This window comes from Neovison vison, chromosome 1 (genome assembly GCF_020171115.1).
Source record: "Neovison vison isolate M4711 chromosome 1, ASM_NN_V1, whole genome shotgun sequence".
Taxonomy (NCBI): domain Eukaryota; kingdom Metazoa; phylum Chordata; class Mammalia; order Carnivora; family Mustelidae; genus Neogale; species Neogale vison.
The window spans coordinates 147056245-147079526 of NC_058091.1; the positions used below are offsets into that span (position 1 = coordinate 147056245).

A 23282-nucleotide genomic window follows, 5' to 3' on the forward strand; every position below is an offset into this window, starting at 1 on the left:
TTTAGATTTTTTGCATATCCCTCATTTAGACATTTATACCATTATTCTTCCTTGATTTTAAAATTTCACATTAAAAAATTTAATTGCTATGTTCTAGACATTATCTAATTTTGTTCAATATATCTGTACAACTTTTCAGTCTTCAAAATTTTTCCTTCCTTTTGTGCCTTCCCCAATTGCATGCCTTAATTGATATTTATGTCCATTAATTCAAGAGATGGTTAAAACTCTTTCATAACCCAATCTCCCCTAATTGACATATGTATTTTATGCTCATCTTTTAACTTCTTATAGAAGTTTATACCTTTCTTATATCTGCTTCTTTACATATCCTATGTGTAGATCTCAAGTGTCTCGAATGGCTTTTTTTTGAAAACCAGTGAGATTCTTTTTCTTTTAGATAGACTACTGAATATTTTGTAGTTATGCATTTGACAGTCTAACTAACTAAATGTTCATTTGTTTTCCAATTTTTCTTGGTGTTCACAGCACAAACAAATCACCTGAAACTATTTTGTACTCAAAATTTTTGAAAAGCTTGGCCAAGATTTCTTAATAATTTCAAATAATTATGATAGACATTTTAAAAAAGATTTTATTTATTTGATAGACAGGGAGAGAGGGAACACAAGCAGGGGGAATGGGAGAGGGAGAAGCAGGCTCTCCACCTAGCAGCGATCCCCACAGGGGGCTCGATCACAGGACCCTGGGATCAAGACCTAGCAGAAGGCAGATGCTTAATGACTGAGACAGCCAGGCGCCCCCTCCTGTTTGTTCTTATCCAATCATCACTTAACTATAGTCCTTAATTCAATTTTAGCATTAATGTTGCCTGTCTACAGGTGCCTGGGTGGCTCAATGTGTTGAGCGTGGGACTCAATTTCGGCTCAGGTCATGATCTCAGGGTCTGGAGATCAAGCCCAGGTGGGGCTCAAGCTGATGGAGCTTGCTTGCTTGGGATTCCTGCTGTCCCACTACCCCTCCCCCATGCTTTCTCACATGCAAGTTCTCTAAAAAGTAAGTCAAAGTCACCTGTTTACATTAGCTCAGAAACTAAGTGGTGGTTGCAAAGATAAGAGTAATTATAGTTCTTTCTCCCAATGACTCCAGTATGGTGACTGAACTTTGCTGTCTGGGGTGCCTGGGTGGTGGCTCAGTCAGTTAGGTAGACTCTTGATTTCTGCTCAGGTCATGATTAGGGTCCTGAGATTAAAGTCTCCAGGGGAATCTACACAGAGCATTGGAAACTGATTCTCTCTCCTCAAAAAAATCTTCCTTGCTGACCAACCACTTACAGGAAGGCTTGTTGATCCTTAACAGCTTTAAAACTCAGAAGAAACCGTTAGCAGAACCAAAGGTCTGGTATGCGGGGATTTTTTACTAGGATTTATGGCACATGTATGTATGTGTATGTAGACAACTCACACACATGGCAGTTTATGCACAGCCTTCACTGATCATTTGAGTGGCTCTTAAAAGAGCCTTTGGTTTTTCTTCACCAATGTTCAGGTCACTCACTAGGATTCATGACTTGTTAACTATTTGCTCTGGACTTTGTGGTGGTGGCTCTCGGTCTTCTTGGGCAGCAGCACGGCCTGGATGTTGGGCAGGACACCGCCCTGCGCGATGGTCACACCGCCCAGAAGCTTGTTGAGCTCCTCGTCATTGCGGATGGCCAACTGTAAATGGCGCGGGATGATGCGCGTCTTCTTGTTGTCCCGAGACGCATTGCCCGCCAACTCTAGAATCTCTGCGGTGAGGTATTCCAGCACGGCCGCCAGGTACACGGGTGCACCAGCCCCAGTGCGCTCTGCATAGTTGCCCTTTCGGAGCAGACGGTGGATTCGGCCCACTGGGAACTGGAGGCCTGCTCTAGATGACCTGGATTTGGCCTTAGCGCGAGCTTTGCCGCCCTGCTTCCCGCGCCCAGACATAACTGAGTGCACTGCAGCAAACCAGCCACTAGAGACCCTACTGGGCCTATTTATAGTCTGACAGTAGGTTGTGATTGGCTGTCTGATTGGCTGACGGCTATCTAGCCAATCAGAAAGCCTCGCCAGAATCACCTCATTTACATTCACGCCACTGCCTACTAACCAATCAGACGGTGTCTGCTCAACGCGTCACTTCAGAGCTGCGCCTATAAATACTGCTCTCGCCAGCCTCCAGTGCTCTTCGCTTACTTGGTGCCTGCTGGAGCCGTTAGAGCTGTAACTGGAGAGCTGTAACGCTATAGAGCTGCACACTCATCATGCCAGAGCTGACTTCAAAGGGCACGACCATTTCCAAGAAGGGCTTCAAAAAAGCTGTAACTAAAACTCAGAAGAAAGAAGGAAAGAAGCGCAAGAGATGCCGCAAAGAAAGCTATTCCATTTACATCTACAAGGTGCTGAAGCAGGTGCACCCTGACACCGGCATCTCTTCGAAAGCCATGAGCATCATGAATTCCTTTGTAACGGACATCTTCGAGCGCATCGCGGGCGAGGCGTCCCGCCTGGCGCACTACAACAAGCGCTCGACCATCACGTCCAGGGAGATCCAGACGGCCGTGCGCCTGCTGCTGCCCGGGGAGCTGGCCAAGCACGCCGTGTCCGAGGGCACCAAGGCCGTCACCAAGTACACCAGCTCCAAGTGAACTAGCCCAAGTAAGCGTCCTCACCTAAATAACCCAAAGGCTCTTTTCAGAGCCACTTAAATTTCCTGGAGAAGGGCTGTGGGCTCTCCGCTGACCGGGCACAGTCCCTATGTCGTGGCAAGCTGAGAATTTAAAAATTTAGAAAACCTGTGAAAGTAAGTGCTAGTTCTATTTGGAACAGTAACTTGTTCAGCCAGTTGAGGACCAAATAGTGCTGTAAAAAGAAAAACCTGCAACTGAAGTTTCCCGAGTACTGTCCCCAATGGTGCCAAGATTCACATTACATGCTAGGGCTACTGGTATTTTCCATGGGAGCCCTGAGCATCTCAATAGAAGAAATTCTGTAATGTAAGTTCTGAGAAGCAGACTAGGATGTTGAGGAAGACCGGCTCACAAAGGATCAAGGGATGCAGCAAGGTGTTTTTTTTTGTTTTTTTTTTTTTTTTTTTTTGCTTTTTTGCTTTTTTGTTTTAGGATAGCACAGCAGGCAGAAGGAGAGGGCCAAGGACAGCCAGAAATGGGGCTGGTTCCCAAGACCTTGATACCATGACCTGAGCTGAAGGCAGATGCTTTAACTGAGCCCCTCAGGTGGCCCCGTAGCAGGCCTTATGTCCAAAAATCTTCCCCAGTAGAAGGCAAGGGCCTGAAGCTGTGGAGAGCCCTTGAGACCCTAGGGTATTCTGGAGAATATTAATGGTATTTTGCTTCCTGTTTACTGCTGTGCATGAAATTAGTCCTATAGACTACTCTAGATGCCCTCAAGTTGCAGAGTTTGAGGTGCTATCTCTTGGTTCAAGGTGTTCTATGTTAGACGCTCACAGAGGGCATGTTGACACTGAATGTGTAAATGTTAGCATATGAGGTTTTCAGATTGGAACTCACTAACCTGGCTAGTCACAATCAGCTGGTAAACAGTAACTTTAACTGAATCATTTTTTCATTGATTTTCTACACCTATGATCACTTGTTCTGTCGTAGGATTGATCATTAAATGGTGTCTGTGTCCTGGGGCGCCTGGGTGGCTCAGTGGGTTGAGCCTCTGCCTTTGGCTCAGGTCATGATCCCAGGGTCCTGGGATCGAGCCCCGCATCAGGCTCTCTGCTCGGCGGGGGGCCTGGTTCTCCCTCTCTCTGCCTACTTGTGATCTCTCTCTGTCAAATAAATAAATAGAATCTTAAAAAAAAAAATGGTGTCTGGGTCCTGCATCACTGCATCATCTGGACTCTTCTCAGAGAAGCAGACCAAGTACTAAAATCCATACGTGATTGAATTCAATGACCTTAAAAAGAAGGGATCAATTACTTCCAGCAGACCTGTGATTTAGCTGGAATCCTCAACTTGACTTAATTTAAAGCACTTTTTTTTTATGATTTAGAAGTGTATACATGTTTTCTTCTCACTAAATAAACTTTAGTGCCACCCAACAGTGCCAAGCCTGACACAGCTTTTACCTCAGATTATGTTTTGGTTGCAAATAGCAGGAAGTACCAAATGAATGAGCTGATACAATAAGTAATGTCACTAATCAGGATGTCCAAAGGTAAAGAAATTGCAAGAGTGGGATAACCGAAGTCCTGGTTCCATCGCCATGATAGCCTCTGCAATTCTCCACACCCTGACTTCACCGTCATGCTGGCTACAGGCCCAAGTGTTCATGCAGACAGGGTGAAGTAAAAGCAGGAAGAAATAGTCTATTTCACTGGGTCTCTGACTGAGAGCAAGAAAAGCCTTCCCTGAGCATTTCCTTGTCCCTTTTCCTTTTTTTTTTTTTTTTTTTGAGAGAGAGAGAGAGAGAAGTACAGAGGGGGAGGGAGAGAGAATCTCAAGCTGACTCCCAGCTCAGCAGGGAAACAACATGGTTCTCCCAACCCTGGGATCATGTCCTGAGCTGAAGTCAAAAGTCAGATGCTTAACTGACTGAGCCACCCAGACACCCCACCTTCTCTCTTTTCTAAACCTGATTCTAGTCCCAAATACCGCTTGAGCCATTCACCTACAGGGAATGGGACCATGTGTCTGGTATGGGCAAATCAATTTCCTTCATATAAATTTGTCATATTTTTTATTAAGTATAATTCTAGATATTTTCGTTCTGCTCTTATTATAAATGGTATATTTCCCTATTCAAATCTTCTATCATTTAATTGTTCTATGTGAAGGCATTGTTCTATGTGAAGTTATTGACTTGTGCATCACTTTTATATCCTTATTATACTTTACTTAATTGACTTAAATTCTTGTTGGCTTTCTGGTAAATTCTGTTGGGTTTTACACTTTTGTGATAATATCTGAAAATAAACATTTTACTGCCTCCTTTTAATTAGCTTGCTTCTAATTTCTTTCTTCTGTCTGATTTCAATGGCTCACAGACTTCATAATGATGTTAAATAGAAATGAAGAGAGTAGGCATTCCATTTTTTTTCTTCACTTTGCCAGAGAACCTTTTGCACTATTCTTCATTAGATATTTTTCATCATAATGAGAAATAATTCTTCTTTGTCTACTTTACTGAGAACTCTAAGTTAAGAATGGATATTGAGTTTTAGAAAATGCTTTTTCAGCATCACTGGGGATGCTTCTTTAGACATATTATGATGAGTTATTTTAATAAACTCCCTAATACTGAGTTATCCTTGCATTTCTGCATAAAACCCCGCTTGGGCATCATGTTGTTCACTTAATTCCAGTTGCCAATATATCATCTACAATTTACGCTTCAATATTATAAATTAGATAATCTCTATTTTCCTTTTTTGTGTGTAATAGTGTTCAGCTTTTGGTATAAATTTTTATTCAGTTCATAAAAATAACATGGAAGATAATGTTCTTTTTTTTCTTTAAAGATTTATTTGAGAGAGAGAACGTGTAGGCACATGTGCACGGACACATACGAGTGGGGGTTGGGGGAAGGGGAGAAGGAGAGCGAGAATCCCAAACTTCCACTCAATGTGGCGCTCAATCCCACAACTCTGAGATCATGACCTGAACCAAGAGTCCGATGCTCAATGGACTGAGCCACCCAGGTACCCCTAGAAAATAACTGTGTTTTTAATACTCTGAGACTGAATACACTGGAATTCTGTTTTCTTGAAAATTCTGGTAAAATTCCCTTTTCAAAACAATGGGTACTTGGTGTCTCTTTTACAGTTGACAGTTCTTTGACCATTTTCCCTATTCTTTTATGAACCTATTCTGCTTAGATTTGCTAATAATTTGTAATAAGTTTTGGTAAAATATATTTTACAAGAAAATCATTTAAAGATATCCTCTTAGGGACAAGCAAATTGGTCTCGAATGATTTTCTCTCCACCGTGCATGTAACTACAAGTCCTTTATTATCCCTAATTTTCTGTTTGTGTTTTCTCATTTTTTTACAAACCCCATCAGTTACTGGCTAATCTTTCATTTTTTAAATGTATTCATTTATTATTTCTTTACCTTTATATTTATTATTTTACTGTAATGAAAAATTTAAAAACAGTTTGGCCATTTCTCTTTCTCCTAAGTACTTTCCCCAGGTTTTTCATTATTTAACCTTTTGCCTTCCACCGACTCACTTTATTTTTATTTTTCCTAGCTTCTTTAGTGGGGTGCTTACTTCACAGAGAAAATTTTCACACTGCACAGTTTTGATATAAATGAATTTCAGTTATGACAGTTCAGTTAAATATCACCAGTTGTCCAACAACACAGTATGAATTTCAGTAATGAGTAGATGCATAAATTACAAACTTCAGCATTGGATCTTTAGTTCATATAAGTCACTACACAGAAAACAAATGTACATTGTTTTCTATCATGTGACCTATCATGTCACTTATTTTATTTATATATATTTTTAAAGATTTTATTTATTTGTCAGAGAGAGAGAGAGCACAAGCAGAGGGAGAAGCAGGCTCCCCCCGAGCAAAGAGCCCGATGCAGGACTCTGTCCCAGGACCCCGGGACCATGACCCGAGCCAAAGGCAGACGCTTAACCAACTGAGCCGCCCACATGTCCCATTTCACTTCTTTTAAAATGTGTTGGTTTCTGGACACTGCAAACGTTACTCAGTTTATGTACAAATAGGAAATGTGTACTTTTAGTTGCCACTTTGTCTCCCAGTGATAAATGTACATGACAAGAACTGCTCATCAAAAGAGGGATTTGGCCATCAAGATGAAAGTATAAGAAAAAAAAAAGAAAAATAATTATCCTGGAAGTGGAATTCAAACTGAATATAAAAGGAGTTCTAGAAGAACCAGCAGGCAGCGAGACTGCTGGCGCTATCGAGAGACAAGCTAAGTGACCAGAGGACCTCGGGGAAGGTGAACTCACGGACACAAATCGGAACGTGTTTGTGTCAAAAAGGATGAAGATGTTCCAGAGAAAGTGGCTCCGGCAAAATAGTACAGGAATTCTCAAAGGTATTTCACAACACTGAAAATACAAAGAATAAAATGGTGGAAGCTGACACGAATTAAGAGCCTGACCCTTCACCACGGTGTAGAAAAGCAACTCAGTGTACCCTGAGTTATATGATGACAAGAAGGCAAGCATGTCCAACTATTTTCACGAAGCTTTTAAAAAAGGAATGACACTTTAATTCTTTAATGGTTTTAATATTTTAAAGCACAATGTCCTAAATATTTTTTTTCACTTCCCTCTATAATCATAACAGTCAGTTAAGGGAGGTTTTTTTTTTTTTTTAAAGATTTTATTTATTTATTTGACAGAGAGAAATCACAAGTAGGCAGAGAGGCAGGCAGAGAGAGAGAGAGGGAAGCAGGCTCCCTGCTGAGCAGAGAGCCCAATGCAGGACTCGATCCCAGGACCCTGAGATCATGACCTGAGCCGAAGGCAGCGGCTTAACCCACTGAGCCACCCAGGCACCCAGTTAAGGGAGTTTTTAAATATCTGGATAAAAATGTAGAAATTATTTAGTAATCATGATTTTTCCCACTGATTATTAAGATTGCTTTGCATCATCATTTTAAGATTTTATACTACCTGAAGAACTGCCTGTATTTATGCGTTCTGATTAATGTAAGCAGTTACACTATCTTTTTTTCCTCTAAGTCATGCTCCCCCTCATTCCCACATATTCACAAATTTTCTGAATTCTGATATGTAAGAGTTGCTGAAAGATATGAATTTCTTCATTCTCCAATAGGAAACTAGAAATGTTTATTATTAGAAAAGCAAAGCCATTGGTGAAACTGTCTTTCCTTAGATTGAACTTGCAGGCCAAGAACCCAGCTTTAGGGACCTTGGTGGCACAAAGGACAGTGGAAAGGGTTTGCAATCTCCGAAGACTTTTTTAATGTCAGACAAGTTAAGAGCAAAGCTTTAGTCCAAAACCATCCACAGGAAAGCAGTGAAAACACAGGGGTTCTTGTTATTGTTTCAGGTTTTTAAAATGTGCTTTAAGAAGGGTACTGTCTGCCTGTTGCCGGCACCTCAGTCCCTGAGTAACATAGGACAGGCATGATGGAATTTTCTGAGGAAAGGGTCACAGCAGAGCTACCACTTGGCTTTAAATACAGTGAGGTTGGGGTTGGGAACTGGGGAGAGCAGATCCTGAAGGTGCACCCCTCCCTAAGCCCCTCTAGCTGTTTACTCCACCCGGACATTACCAGCAATAACTACCTGTTGGGATTTGCCCTGGAAGTAGGGAAGGTCTTCCCTCTCTCTCCCTAATTCTAGGGCTGTGGTGTTGTTATGCCACAGAGCAGAAAACATAAGGAGTGCCAGGAAGGTGAGGCCTGGAAAACGGACAGAGCACCCAAGCCTGTTGAGAGACCTGGATGCTGCCATTGCCCTCAAGCTACCATAATTTCTCTGAACCCAGAACAGCAGAAAGACCTCTGCTGGTGCAAGTCAAAAAAGAAACTTCCCAGTCCCATCTCGGATGGGACCGTGAGGTATGTGGGGCAAGGGAAACCATCCTGGGGAGCGGGGCCACAATGAGCCAGACCAACGTAAGTCCTCACTCTACTGCCCCGGCAGGCCCGCATTGCTCTTCCTTGAGTGGAGGCCAGTCAGAGAAAGTGGCTGCAATTTGTTGTTACTCTTCGTGTTCCAAAAAAGATTTTAAAATTGTGTTTCTTTTTCCTCTGGTCTTCAAATATTTGCTCAATGAATGAACGTGTGTGTGTAAAAGGACAAGACCGAGGAGGTGCTTACTCTTCTTGTGTTTCCTTTCTCGTAGAGTGAGGTAGACATAAACACAAGGTTTCAATTAGTTATGAATGAGGGAGATAATTAGGTGCCCCAAAAAGGCTTTCTGTGCTCTATAATTTAGTCTAAATTACTTCAGTCCATCTTTTCCTCTGGTGACCAGGAAGACAGTAGACATTCAGAGTGAGCATGCCTACTCACAACAGCCAAAAATCTTTCAAAATAAGAAGGTTCTTCTTGGAGAAACTGGCAAGGAGAAGCTCCCATGATACTATAAAAACATCGATCTGGGTTTCAAGGTGCCTAAGGAGGCCACTGAGGCTGCCTACATTGACAAGAAATGCCCCTTTACCAGCAATGTCGCCATCTGAGGGTGGATTGTGTTTGGCATGGTGACCAAGATGAAGATGGAGAGGACCATTAGTTATCCAGCAAGACTGCCGCCACCACGTCTGAAAGCATAGCTACTCAGAGAAACACCATAAGATGTCCTATACCTGCCCTCCTGCTTTACAGATGCCCAGATCAGGAACATCATCACAGTGGACAAGTGCCAGCCCCTGAGTCAGACCACATACTTCACCATTTTCAAGGTCACCAAGCCCACTGGCACCAAGAAACAATCTAGAGGTTCTGAGACTGGATGCTTGCCAATGCCAGATAAAACAGAGTTATTTTCCCCATTCATCAGTCAATCAATCAATCAATCAATCAATCACTTCAACCCAGATAGAATGATAGAAATTTTGTGTGCATCAATGTTAAGCTAAACCTTAGGAGCAATTTGTTAGTTTGTGATGTATAATGGGTTCAGTTTTGTTCTGTTAAAGGATATATACAAGTCTTAACCCCTCATACCTATGAATGTGTTTGGAAATAGGGTATCATTAAGAGGTAGTTAAGAATCTTGAGATGAGATCAATCTGGATTTAAGGTACCCCTATAAGGGAAAGGAGGAGGTCATCGCAGACATAGAGATGTGGAATGGAGGGCCATGTGAGGCCTGAGGTGGGCAGAAGGAGTAGGAGTGTCTTAAGCAGACTGCACGCTGAATGTGGAGACTGACATGGGGCTTGATCTCAGGACCCCAGATTATGACCTGAGCCAATACCAACAGTTGGATGCTTAACCAACTTCACCACCCAGGTGCTCCCAAATATGAGCTTTAATAATAAAATAATGCCAGATTGAAACAGTTTTCAAAATGTTTTTTTTTTTTTTTAAGATTTTATTTATTTATTTGAGAGAGAGAGACAGTGAGAGAGAGCACGAGCGAGGAGAAGGTCAGAGAGCGAAGCAGACTCCACATGGAGCTGGGAGCCTGATGCGGGACTCGATCCCGGGACTCCAGGATCACGCCCCGAGCCGAAGGCAGTCGTCCAACCAACTGAGCCACCCAGGGTTTGATATAGTAATATTTTAATATTTATATTTAATAATTATATTTAATAGTGCTTTTAAATTTGCACTTGAAATAGAAAATAACAATTATAATATTTTGAGGTTCTCACGGGTATTAATATTTTGAGGGATCGGTAATCATGGTTAAGAGCTAGGAATATGGCTGTGATTTCCATTGGCAACAAAGCCACAGGTATGGCTAATGTGACTGGTCTGTTTGCTATGTAATATTCATAACTGAAAAGAATGCTAAATTTCAGTTAATGGTTAGTGAAAACAAAAATTTTTCTCATTTAATATTACTCTGCCAACTGAGTGGAGAATGGATTTTATGGAAACAAGATTAAGAACAGTGAGGCTAGCTAGGGACAGTAATTTAGGTGTGAGATAGATGACAGGGCCTGGGCAAAAATGGCAGCAGTGGAGGTGGGGAAATGTAGCCAGATAACAAAAATATACAGGAAATAAAATTGATATATCTTGTAGATAGATTGAAGTAGAGACTGAACAAAAGCACTAACAAGGAAAAAATATCACATCTCTGGCTTGGACAACCATGTGAATGGGATGGCACCATGGCTACCATGAACCGTAAAATTGAAAACACTGTCAAGAGAGACTGCAAACCCTTGTGGAGAGAATTTTGAGGTGGCTGTTAAAGTCAGAATGGCGACGTTGAGAAAGCAGTTGAATTTACTGGTTTGGAATTCAAGGGGAGCCCTAGACTGCAGATATAAATCTGTGAATCTGCCATAGGTGTTTAGAGCAAGGGGTGTGGTTTAGGCTATGTAGAGTAAGTTTAGTGTCCAATATGGTAGTCACTAGCCATACGTGGTTACTGAGCACTTGAAATGTTGCAAGTCTGAACTAAGACATGGTGTAAGTATAAAATACACATTGGATTTCATAGATCTAATTCTTTAAAATGCAAATTCTCTTAATTTTATCTTTATTACATGCTGAAATTATACATTTTTGGTATATTGAATTAACTAAAATATTTGATTAAACATAATTTAACTAATTTACTTTAAATGTGGCTGCTGGAAAGTTTAAAGTGACATATACGGCCAATGTTTGTGGCTTGCATTATATTTCTGTTGGGCATTTTTGAAATTAAAAATGTATGCTCTGCTAAAAACCCTGGGTAAGAGAATGAAAAGACAGACCACAGATGGAGAAAATATCTGCAAATCATCTATATGATAAAGGACTTGTACCTAGAATATATTTTAAGAAATGCCTGAAACTCAACAGCAAGAAAATCAACCCAATTAAGGAATAGGCAAAAGATCTGGACAGACATCTTGCCAAAAAGATCTACAGATGGTAAATAAGCATTTCAAAAGATCCTCAACATAACTGTTATTAGGGAAATGCAAATTAAAACAATGAGCTATTACACACACCTATTATTAGAATGGCTAAATCCAAAACATAACATTGCCAAATAGAGATGAGGGTTTGGAACAACAAGAATTCTCATTCAGTGCCTGCTTGTGAGAATGCTGAGCGGCACAGCCGCTTTGGAAGACAGTTTAACAGTTCCTTATAAAGCAAAACATACAGCCCAGCAATTGTGCTCCTGGTAATTTTTACCCAACTGTTTCAAAAGTTATGTCAACATAAAACCTGCACACAAATACTTACATCCTTACTTACAATGGCTAAAAAGTGGAAGCAACGAAGAGCCCTTGAAATATGTAAATGGACTTCAAGGAGAGCCCTAGACTGCAGATAGAGATCTGTGAGTCTACCATAGATTTTTAGACCAAGCACAGTTGGTCTATCCATACAAAAGAGTTATTCAGTGGTAAAAAGGATCAAGATAGTAATCCACATAACAAAAAGGGTAAATCTTAAATACATGCTGCTAAGGGAAAGAACCAGCCTGAAAATCAAAACTTCTCAACTCCAGAGTTGATCAGGATTTGGGAGCTGTGCAGATATCTGCTGTTTTATAAGGTCTTATTAGGGCAGCTGGGACCCCTGACTGGAGATGATGCCCCCCCTCCCATACAATGTGACATAGATGTTCAATCTATTACCTCCTTCAAGGACTCCTGGCTAAGGCATTCAGAGGTTCTGCAAGGGCATGTGACACTTTTTTCCTATGAATTTTTACTATACATATTCAACTAAATGGCATTTCAGTTTGTTTTTTATTTTTATTTCTTATAAAGAAGATGTATATATATTACATCTTTCTCGAAAAGGAAGAAACTAGAAATTAAGAGTCAAACTGAGGATTCTAGCTGAACCACAGGTTTCTGGGAAGTAGTCATAATAATTTGAGTCCTTTTTTTTTTTTTTTGTCAATTTCCATGGCTTTTTTCACTGATTTTTTAAAATGCTTGTGGGCTCTTTCAGAAGAGTCCAGATAATTATGACAGATTAGATCTTGTACCTAAAGTCCTCTGCTGTGATTACTGGGCATCCTATTTTGATAAATTCTGTATGACCCGATTTGGAACATCATGGTATTGAGCCCAGAAGTACATGGTACAAACACAATTTAATGATCCAATCACAATATAAAAAACAAGTGGCCCTATTATAACTTGTAATAAATGATGCAAAAAAAGAGTGAATTCATTAATGTTCCTCGTTTGCCAGTTGATTGGGGTTAGCCAATTATCGGGCTCCAGTGTGAATTAGTTGGCAGGGCAAAGTGTCCACATTCCTGTCAACCTGCTCTTGATATATAGCCCAGTTTAGAAACCACAATAAATGTTCGGATAAAATCAGACCAAGAAATTCTGGGCTCTGAGCCTCAAATATCAGCAGCTTATGGGCAGCTAGCCTGACACAAAGAATTTTTTCACACATCACAGCCAATGTACAGAGGAAGCAAAACAGCTGTAACTAATGCTCCCATACTAGACAGTCTTAAGGTCTGTAAAGTCTGTCCACAGCTCCAGGCTTTCACTGTTATCTGGTACAAAGTACTTAAAACTAATATTTTTTTAAATAAAGGGAAGCCATATTCCTTATGGCTCTCATGGTCCATGGAAGGATCTCCCTGAGGACACGGGATTACTGAAATCTTCTTCTGTTCAAAGGATTCCCTTCTCTGAATTTCTTTACCTAGATATAAAGTCTCACTGAAAATGCTGTAAATGCATAAAGAATCCAGTTAGGTGTTTAGTACTAAGATAGTCATGCAACCACTCCAGTGAGACCTCATTATTTCTCAAAAGATATGGTGTGAGCAAAGTGAACTTGGAAAAATGGACCAAGAAATTTGCTTGTTACACCAGCAGTTTCCAAGTCAGAACACCTACCCACATACATTACAACTAAGATGAGCCTACAGTCTTTTGGAAAGTGTGGGTGGCTCTTAAAAGAGCCTTTTTGGGTTCTAAAGCTTGTCTAGTGACTGGAGTCATTTTACTTGGAGCTGGTGTACTTGGTGACGGCCTTCGTGCCCTCGGACACGGCATGCTTGGCCAGCTCCCCGGGCAGCAGCAGGCGCACGGCCGTCTGGATCTCCCTGGACGTGATGGTCGAGCGCTTGTTGTAGTGCGCCAGGCGGGACGCCTCGCCCGCGATGCGCTCGAAGATGTCGTTGACGAACGAGTTCATGATGCCCATGGCCTTGGACGAGATGCCGGTGTCGGGGTGCACCTGCTTCAGCACCTTATAAATGTAAATGGAATAGCTCTCTTTGCGGCATCTCACGCTTTTTCCCTTCTTTTCTCTGAGTTTTTGTTACTGCTTTCTTGAAACCTTTCTTGGAAATGGTCGTGCCCTTCGAAGTCAGCTCTGGCATGGCTGGTAAACAGCTCCAATGTGGCCAACAACTGGCACTCGGAGAAGCCAAGTGTGGTATTTATAGGCGCAGCGCCCAATGACGCGTTGGGCAGCCAGCATCCGATTGGTCAATGGGTAGTGGCGTGTTTTTAAGTTTGGTGATTCCAGGAACATCCTCTCATTGGTAGACTAATAGCCAATCAGATAAATAGGCCTGGTGCCTGGCCTAACGGAAATTCTCTCCGTTATCACACAGGTGTTCTTAAGCGATGGCTGGTGGGGGCAAGCAGGGCGGCAAGGCGCGCGCCAAGGCCAAGACGCGCTCGTCGCGGGCGGGTCTGCAGTTCCTGGTGGGCCGCGTGCACCGCCTGCTCCGCAAGGGCAACTACTCGGAGCGCGTCGGGGCCGGCGCGCCCGTGTACCTGGCTGCCGTGCTCGAGTACCTGACGGCCGAGATCCTGGAGCTGGCGGGCAACGCGGCACGCGACAACAAGAAGACGCGCATCATCCCGCGCCACCTGCAGCTGGCCATCCGCAACGACGAGGAGCTCAACAAGCTGCTGGGCCGCGTCACCATCGCGCAGGGCGGCGTGCTGCCCAACATCCAGGCCGTGCTGCTGCCCAAGAAGACCGAGAGCCACCCTTATAAAGTCCAGTCCAAGGAATACCTCAGAAGCAGTAAAGCTTTGCGAGTGAAAACAAACCCAAACTGAACCAAAAGCTCTTTCCAGAGCCACTCACATTTTCTGAGAAAGAGCTTAGATTTACAAAAAAGTTAACAAAAAACAGTAACGGATTCATCTGCAATAAATAAGGATTTAGTTGACCACAACTCTTTTTAACAGGACGTGGAAAACTATCTAGTTAATGGTGACCGAGACCTCTGAAGCAGTTTGCCTTAACGTGCGGTGACTCTTCCAAGGGAATGGTTTTAGCCCTCCAGAGGACACAGAGTAGCCATCTGGCAGGCTCTCGGGGGCAGAAGTGCCTCTCCTTGGCAAAGGAGCAAACTTAGATTAGGGCTGTTGTGACAGCAACAAACTTAGCACCAAACAAGGGGTATGACTGGTCTTGAGCGTTTGTGGATTATCAGAACATTGTGACTCAGCTCCTTGAGGTCATTAACCCAATTCCACCCTCTGCTGCAAGAATCCATAAAAGGGCAGTGAGATAGGCTGGTCTGTCACTTATGGTTTCATCTCTTGCCCCATGAGTCCTCTAAAATCCTGAAATTTATCAGAACTGGACCACATTAAACATTTTACCTAGTAGAAATAAAACTGACATGTGACTACCTTCCCATCTTAAACTATACATTCTTACACAGTCCAACTAAACTCACCAGTATGTTAATCAACCAATAATATGCGATCATCATATAAGAATGGCACCCAAATGACACATGCTGGAAATAAGAACCAAATTTGTTGCCTTCACTGGAATATAACAATATTATTAGATCTCTGACCGTTTTCTCTTTAAAATCTAGCAGGAAAATTTGGGATTCCCCAGATGAATCTCCTCTCCCTTTGTTATCACAGACAAATTAAATCCTACATGATATAAGTAATTTTATTCCTAACACCTTTCTTTTGATTCTCCTTAATCGCAGCCATTCAGGTTCTGCTTAGATTCTAGGCTGCTGTCTGTGTTCTTTCTGGGCAATTTAGGATCTTGTATTATCTTAAGGGCCCAGGTGGGGCCTAAATCCAGTAATAACTGGTTATAAGAAACCAAAGAGAAGACACAGAGAAGGGAAGATCATGTGAAAGTCGAAGGCAGTTGTTAGAAGTGATATGGCTACAAACCAAGGGACCCTAAAGATTCCTGGAAGCCACCAGAAAAGAGGAGGGAAGCATGGGACAAATTCTCTCCCTAAGCACCCAGAAGGAACCAGTTCTATTACACTTGAATTTGACTTCTTCCTGCCAGAAATATACAAGAATAAACTTCTGTTTTAAACCCCCAGTTTGTGATTTGTTATAGCAGCCATAAGAAACTAATACTCTCTTTTAAGAGAATGCAAAGACAAGCTATAGACTCAAAGAAAATAGCTGCAAACCCATATTTTACAAAGGACTAGTACTTAGGATATATAAAGAACTCCCAAAACTTAACAGTAAGAAACTAGTCAACAATCCATTTAGAAAATGGATGAAAACATAAATGGACATTTCACCAAAAAGGATATACAGATGGCAAATAAGCACATGAAAAGGTGTTCAATATCATATGTCATTAGGTAATTTAAAATTAAAACCACAATGAGATGCCATTATACACTGACCCCAATGACCAAAATCCAAAACACTGACACCATCAAATGCTGGCTAGGAGCTGAAGTAATGGTACAACGTTACAGTGCTGGTTGTAGTGAAAAATGGGACAGCCACTTTGAAAAACACAGTTGGTTATAAAAGTAAACATTAGCTTACTATTTGATCCAGCACTTGTGATATATCTATCTAAGATTATGTGTGTGTGTGTATGTGTATGTATACCTCCCAAATGTTTATAGCAGTTTTATTCACAATTCAGTTCAGTAGATGACTGGATAAATAAACAATGGTACATCCATACAAGGAAGTTTTATTCAGTGATAAAAAGAAATGAGCTATCAAGCCATGAAAAGGTAGCAGGAATCTTCAAAGCATACTGCTAAGTGAAGGAGCCGCTCTGAAAAGATGATGTACTACATTAGTCTAACAACATCCTGGGAAAGGCAAAACTATAAGAACAGTAAGAAAGACCAGTGGTTGTCAGGCTTTGGTGGTAAGAGGGGGCAGGATGAAGAGATGAAGCATGGAGGATCTTTAGGACAAGGAAACCATTCTCTGTAATACTATATGGTGGGTACATGACATTATGCAGTTGTCAAAACCCACAGAACTAACAGCACAACACAGAATGAATGCTAGTGTAAATTATGGATTTTCATGAATAATAATATACCAATAGAGAATCATTAATTGTAACAAATGTGCCATACTAACACAGTGGCAGAGGAAGTATATTAGGTATATGCACTTTTTAAAAAAAGATTTTATTCATTTATTTAACAGACAGATCACAAGTAGGCAGAGAGGCAGGCAGAGAGAGAGGAGGAAGCAGGCTCCTCACTGAGCAGAGAGACCAATGCGGGGCTTGATCCCATGACCCTGAGATCATGACCTGAGCAGAAGGCAGAAGCTTTAACCCACTGAGCCACCCAGGCGCCCCGGTATATGCACTTTCTACTCAATTTTTCTGTCAACTTGAAACTGCCTTTAAAAATAAAGTCCATTTTTAATTTTTTAAAAAGACTTATTTATTTGAGAGAGTGTGTGAGAGAGAGATCATGAGATGGGGGAGGGATAGTGGGAGAAGCAGGCTCCCCACGAGCAAGAAGGTGAATGCGGGACTCGATCCCAGGACCCTGAGATCATGACCTGAGTGGAAGGCAGATGCTTAACAACTGAGCTATCCAGATGCCCACAAAGTCTATTCTTTAAAAAACAAAACTCCAAAAGATTACCTACTATATAATTCATTTTACATAACATTCTTGAAATGACGTAAAGAAACAGAAACTGTATTAGTGGTCCAAGAGGAGTGTGGGTGACAGAGAAGTGTCTGTGCTATAAAAAGGAAAATATGAGGGATCCTTGCCATTACGGATTGCCATGTTGATTATCTCAATGTCAACATCCTGGTGGTGATACTGTACCAAGTTTTGCAAGATGTACATTTTGGGGAAACTGAGTAAATGCTACACGGTTTCTGTAATATTTTTTTACAATTGCATGTGAATCTACAATATCTCAAAATAAAGTTTACTTAAAAAATTTTGGGGGGCACCTGGGTGGCTCAGTTGTTAAGCGTCTGCCTTTGGCTCAGGTCATGATTCCAGGGTCCTGGGATCGAGCCCCATATTGGGCTCTCTGCGAAGCGGAAAGCCTGCTTCTCCCTCTCCTATTCCCCCTGCTTGTGTCCCTCATCCTGTCAAATAAATAAATTAATTAATTAAAATTTTTTTTATAGGATTCAGTTGAAGTCATACTGAGAGGGAAATATAGCACTAAATGGTCATATTGGAAGAGGAGAAAGTTCTCAAATCATTACTACAAACTTCCACATAAAGGTATAGAAAAAGAAGAGCAAAATAAGTTCAATGCAAGAAGAAAGAAAGATAAGAAAAGAACTCAGGGAGGGCACCTGAGTGGCACAGTCAGTTAAGCATCTGACTCTTGGTTTTAGCTCAGGTCGTAATCTCAAGAGTCAAAGAGATCCAGTCCCGAGTTGGGCTCCATGCTCAGCACAGAGTCTGCTTGAGTTTTTCTCTCCCTCTCCCTCTGTCCCTCCTGCTCTTGCTCTCTCTCTCTTTAAAATCAATCAATCAAAAAAAAAATAAAATCAATCAATCAAAAAAAAAAAAAGAGAGAGAGAGAGAGAACTCAATGAGATTAAAAACAAACAAACAAAAAAAGCATAGCAACATGCTTTTTAAAAAAAATCAATACAATTGAGAAGCTCTATCAAGACTGACAATAAAAGAGAGAAATTACAAATCTCAGAAATATAACAGGTATATAACAGATCATTAAAATGATAATAAGGGAATACTGCAGGCAACCACAAACTAGAAGAATTCATCCAAGACAAATTAGAAAAATGGAATATTCTTATAACTTTTAAATAAATGGAAATAATAACAAAAACCTTCACTCAGATAAGATCTGTAGACCTAGATGGTTTCACTGAAGAATTCTACCAAATGTTTAAAGAAGAAAAGCACTGATTTTTATACAATCTCTTCCAGAAAAATTAAGGAAAAAATAATTCCCAACTCAATTTATGATTCTAAAATTAGCTCAATACTAAAATCATATAAAATAGTATAAAATAAAACTACAAATCAATATCCCTATGAACATAGGAAAGAAACAATAATAGCAAACAAGTCCAACAGTGTATAAAGATCAAGGAATGCAAGACAGGCTCAATATTCAAAATTAATCAATGTAATCTACCATATTGACAGTATAAAGAAGAACAGTATAACCACAGTAATGAATGCAGAGAAAATGTTTGACAAAATTCACTATCCTTTCCTGACTAAAAACTCTCAACAGAGTAGTAATAGAATTTTCTGAGTGTGATAAAGGACCTCTACAAGTATCCTACAGATAACATCATATTAATGAGAAGAGAGTCAGTGCTTCCCCATAAGATTAGGAACAAGGCAAAGATATTCATTATCACCATTACATTCAACTTCTGAAGTCTTTCATAGAGCACAAAAGAAATTAAAGGCACATGGATTTGAAAAGAATAAATAAAGCTCTTATTTGAAGATGATGGGATTGTCCATGTGGAAAATCACAAAGACCCTAAAAAACAAAACAAAACAAAAAACCAAAACCAAAACCAAAACTCCTAAAACTTAATAACTGAAATGTAAAAGAACTATAATATCAAACAGTTTTGAAAAGAAAGAATAAAGTGGGAGGAATCACTCTTCCCAGTTTCAAAGCTTATTATATATTGTGGTGATCAAGACTGTGTGGTAATAGGAAAAGGACAGATAAATAGATTAATGGACCAAAAGAGAGAACCCACAAATAGTCCCACACAAGTAGGGCTACCTAGCTTTTGACACTGATGAAAAAGAAATTTAAGGGAGGAAGAGTAACGTTTTAAACAAACGATGCCAGACCAATAGGCAAAAGTAGGAAACTCAACCTAAGCCTCACACCTTTCACAAAAATTCGCTTAAACCTGATGGTAGATTCAATTATAAAATGTAAAACCATGAACCTTTTAAAAGGAAGACAAATCTTTGGGATCTAGAACTACACAAAAAGTTCTTAAACATGAAACCAAAACCATCCAGGAGAGAAAAAAAATTGGTAAATGTCATCATCAAAAGCAAAAATGTTTGTTTTTTGAGAGTCCTGTAAAAATTAAAACGACAAGCTATAGACATAAAGAATATATCTGCAAACTATAAATATGACAAATCTACATTTAGAATATATAAAAACTTTTCCAAGCTCAATAGTAACAAACAAACAAACAAAAGCAAAAACTATCCCATTTAAAAAATGGGCAAAATCACTAAGGGCCATTTCACGGAAATTAATAAACATTAACATTAATAACCACTAGGGATATGCAAATTAAGACTCTGATGAGATATCAATATATACCTATCAGGCAACTAAAATAAAGAATAGATAGTGACATTGATTGCTGGCATAAATGTAGAGAAATTCCATGTCTCATACATTGCTAGTGAGAAAACAAAATGTTATTGTCACTTTGGCAAATTTCTTGGCAGTGTCTTAAATTACGAAAGGTATTTCTTAAAATGCGAAAGGTATTACCATAGGATCCCATACTCCCGGTACGGAGCACTCATCCCAGTGAAGTGAAAACTGACGTTTACACAAAGACCTCTGTGTTCACAGCAGGGTTTTGGTGGTTTATTTTTGTTTAATCCGTAATAGTTGGAAAAGCTAGAATGTCCTTTAAAAGGTGAATGTTAAACAGCTGTTATTTATCCCTACCACGGAATACTATGGAGCAACAAAAAGGAAGAGCTACTGACACGTGCAGCGAGCGACCTGACTGTACCTCTGCGGAATTCTGCAGAGTAAAAATACGGTAGGATTTCATTTACAGGACATTTCAAAACAGAATGATTGAGTGTATATTAATGCTCACTTCCAGCTGGTGTCCTTGGTGGACATCACACAGGAACTAGCCATCTGATGAAAACTTCAAGGCCTGAAGAAAGCCTCTGCTTCCAGTGAGACTGCCCAACACGTCCGCAGGGCAGCAGAAGCAGCGTGACTCCCCCAACCGCCCGGGTTCCCCAGGAGAAACAACGCCCACGACCATTGCTGAACTTCAGGACACGCTGCTTTACGGTCTCGCCCAACAACAAAACTCCTGCTTACGGTCCTCACATTCTCACCGCCTTCCCTAGAGACTCAGGAAAACCCCTTAGACCATCAACCACAGGAACGTGACTCGGCCTCTAACAAAGACTGCTGGAGTAAGGGGCTCCTTTACAGTCCGTGTAGTCCAACAAGTTTGACATAGCCAGGTCTGATCGGACGAACGTAACAATACACTGTAGGTCAAAGCCAAACAGCCCCGTTCGACTCTCTGGTTGGACAGTTGCCTCGGTGACCTCAGCCAATCAGAACATGCCCCAGTGCAGTGGCCGGAGGATCCTTCCCTTTAGTTGTGCCTGAAGTGCTCTTATTTCTGTTTCCTGTTTTTGAAGGTGGGAAGAAGCAAGAAGGCCAGGCGGAGAGTAGATGCACCGTGTTTCCTCCGGGGCTGGCAAGCGGCGAGCCCGTTGCGGGGGGGGAAGGTGGACTCACGAGCTGGCCGACCTGGGAGCTGCGAGCCCAGCGCTGGGCAGGGCAGGCAGCCAGTCCATCATCCAGGAACACCACGGGCCACCACCACAGAGGCAAGTGTGACCCAAGTCTTCGGTTAGTAAAAGCCCAGCGAGTAATATGCACTCCTGGGAAAGGACACAATAGCAAAGCAAACATCAAAGTCTCTTTTTCAAAGGTGTGTACCCAATTTCAGAGAGTGAGCTGTGGCCAGATTCCCAAGAACCATATATATTTCCATAAATCAAACCATTTAATTATGTTTTCTTGATAAGTTTCCTGTAAGTTACTCTGCGAGAACGGGTTTTACTTGAAACTTCGATTGTCATTAGATTTTTAAATCCCATTGTAACCTTTCCCATTAAAAAACAAACAAACAAAAAAAACAAAACAAAACCAAAAAACAACTCTACGTGCCCACTAAGTTGATTTCAAGGCAGGGTAGGGCACTGACTTGAAAAACTCTGGGACAGTCAGTGCCAAAAGAGAAGTGCCCATCCCCCAACCTTACAGCCAGTGGAACTACTGTCTGGGGTCCTGGGTCACAGTTACCCCAAAGGTGGGAACACAGTCTGAGCTGATCTAATGAAAGAACTTCCTGAGATTTTTAGCTCTGCCCCTTGAACACACTTTTTCTTTCTTTTAAGAAGTTGTGAATAAGGCTCTGGAGCTGCTGAGGAAGGTCTCCTGGCTCTCAGAAAAGATTGAAAAGTGAAATGAAAGGGAACAAGAAAAATGGGTTTGGGACGTCTGGGGTGAAGAAGAGAGAGAGCAGCCTTGACACCCAATCTCAGCCACTGTGTTCCAAAGGCCCTTAAATTTTGAGCTGCCACAGACTACTTAGCAATAATCTCCCCTTTGCTTTTGGCCCTTCTTTTAAAAAATACTATTCAGTTTGACTTCTTCACTTGCAAGAGACTGTATCTGACAAATCAAAGCCAAAACTAACTCTGCCCATGAGAAGTTCCACCCCCCATGTGCTAACATAACAGAAAACTGTGCATCTGCCCTTAATTCTGTCCCTCCTCTTTTGTAGCAATAATGCTGAGTCTTTGCTCTTCACCCTTACGTTTCATTCAAAGAGAGGTGAAAATCAGAGTGGGAGAGAGAGGAATCTGGTACATTGAACCCAATCAAAACTTTAAAGTAAATGGCTGAAGCAGAAGGTACTCACACAGAGTCTCAGGCTATGACTGATTTTTCCTACACTGGGTGTTAAGAAAAAAGAAATGACTCTAGCTTTGATCTCCAAGCTAAGATTAGAAGAATGCTGAGGTAGTTGGATGAAGAGGAAGGAAAATATGGAAATTTTAAGGGAAACTTTTCTTTTCTAATAGGTGGCATTATGGCTGACCCCCCCCTCATGAATGTACCTTAATTTAAAAAGATTTCTAAAAAATTCTAGCCATTATCTAAGCCTCCAGCAAGTTGCAATCACTAATCACAGATCACCATAATGAATATACGATAAAGAAAATGTTTGAAATATTGCAAAAATTACCAAAATGGAGATACAAAGTGAGTAAATGCTAATAGAAAAATGGCACCAATAGACATGCTCCACACAGGGTTGCCACAAACCTTAAATTTGTAAAAAACAAAACAAAACGAACCACAGTATCTGTGAAGTAGAATAAAGTGAAGCAGGATAAAATGATGCATGTCTAAACGATGAAAATGAGTAAAGGAAACCTCATTTAAAAATGGAGTCAGGAGGCCATAAGTGGGAACTCTGATGTTTTATTTCTTCTGCTCCACTGCATTCCCAACAGGTAGAAGCATACTTTACTACTGGGATAGGGGGAAGGAAGACCTTCTCCTTGCCCAGCAGCAAGCTCAGCCAATAAGAAAATACCACAACTCAGCCAGTGAGACGCTGTCACCACCCTGAACTCTAACTTTCCTCCAGTGGGCTTTCTTTCCTTTAAAGTAACCCCTTCCA

The 23282-nt window shown here is 41.0% G+C and overlaps 3 protein-coding genes and 2 pseudogenes across 3 annotated transcripts; 3 read left to right on the forward strand and 2 right to left on the reverse strand.

Moving 5' to 3' along the window:
• Positions 1-1538: 1538 nt before the first annotated feature.
• Positions 1539-1934, reverse strand: LOC122913431 (histone H2A type 1-A). Its single transcript, XM_044260168.1, has one exon. The coding sequence runs from the start codon at positions 1932-1934 to the stop codon at positions 1539-1541; it is 396 nt and encodes a 131-aa protein (XP_044116103.1).
• Positions 1935-2251: 317 nt separating this feature from the next.
• LOC122913442 (histone H2B type 1-A) lies at positions 2252-2635 on the forward strand. The gene has a single exon (XM_044260175.1). It carries the CDS (start codon positions 2252-2254, stop codon positions 2633-2635), a length of 384 nt encoding a protein of 127 aa, XP_044116110.1.
• A 4352-nt stretch (positions 2636-6987) lies between these two features.
• LOC122908900 lies at positions 6988-9565 on the forward strand (annotated as a pseudogene).
• A 4021-nt stretch (positions 9566-13586) lies between these two features.
• On the reverse strand, positions 13587-13968 carry LOC122900238 (annotated as a pseudogene).
• Positions 13969-14218: 250 nt separating this feature from the next.
• Positions 14219-22055, forward strand: LOC122908952 (histone H2A type 1-H-like). Its single transcript, XM_044252430.1, has 3 exons — positions 14219-14627; positions 21223-21414; positions 21988-22055. The coding sequence occupies exons 1-3, from the start codon at positions 14219-14221 to the stop codon at positions 22053-22055; spliced, it is 669 nt and encodes a 222-aa protein (XP_044108365.1).
• Positions 22056-23282: the final 1227 nt, after the last annotated feature.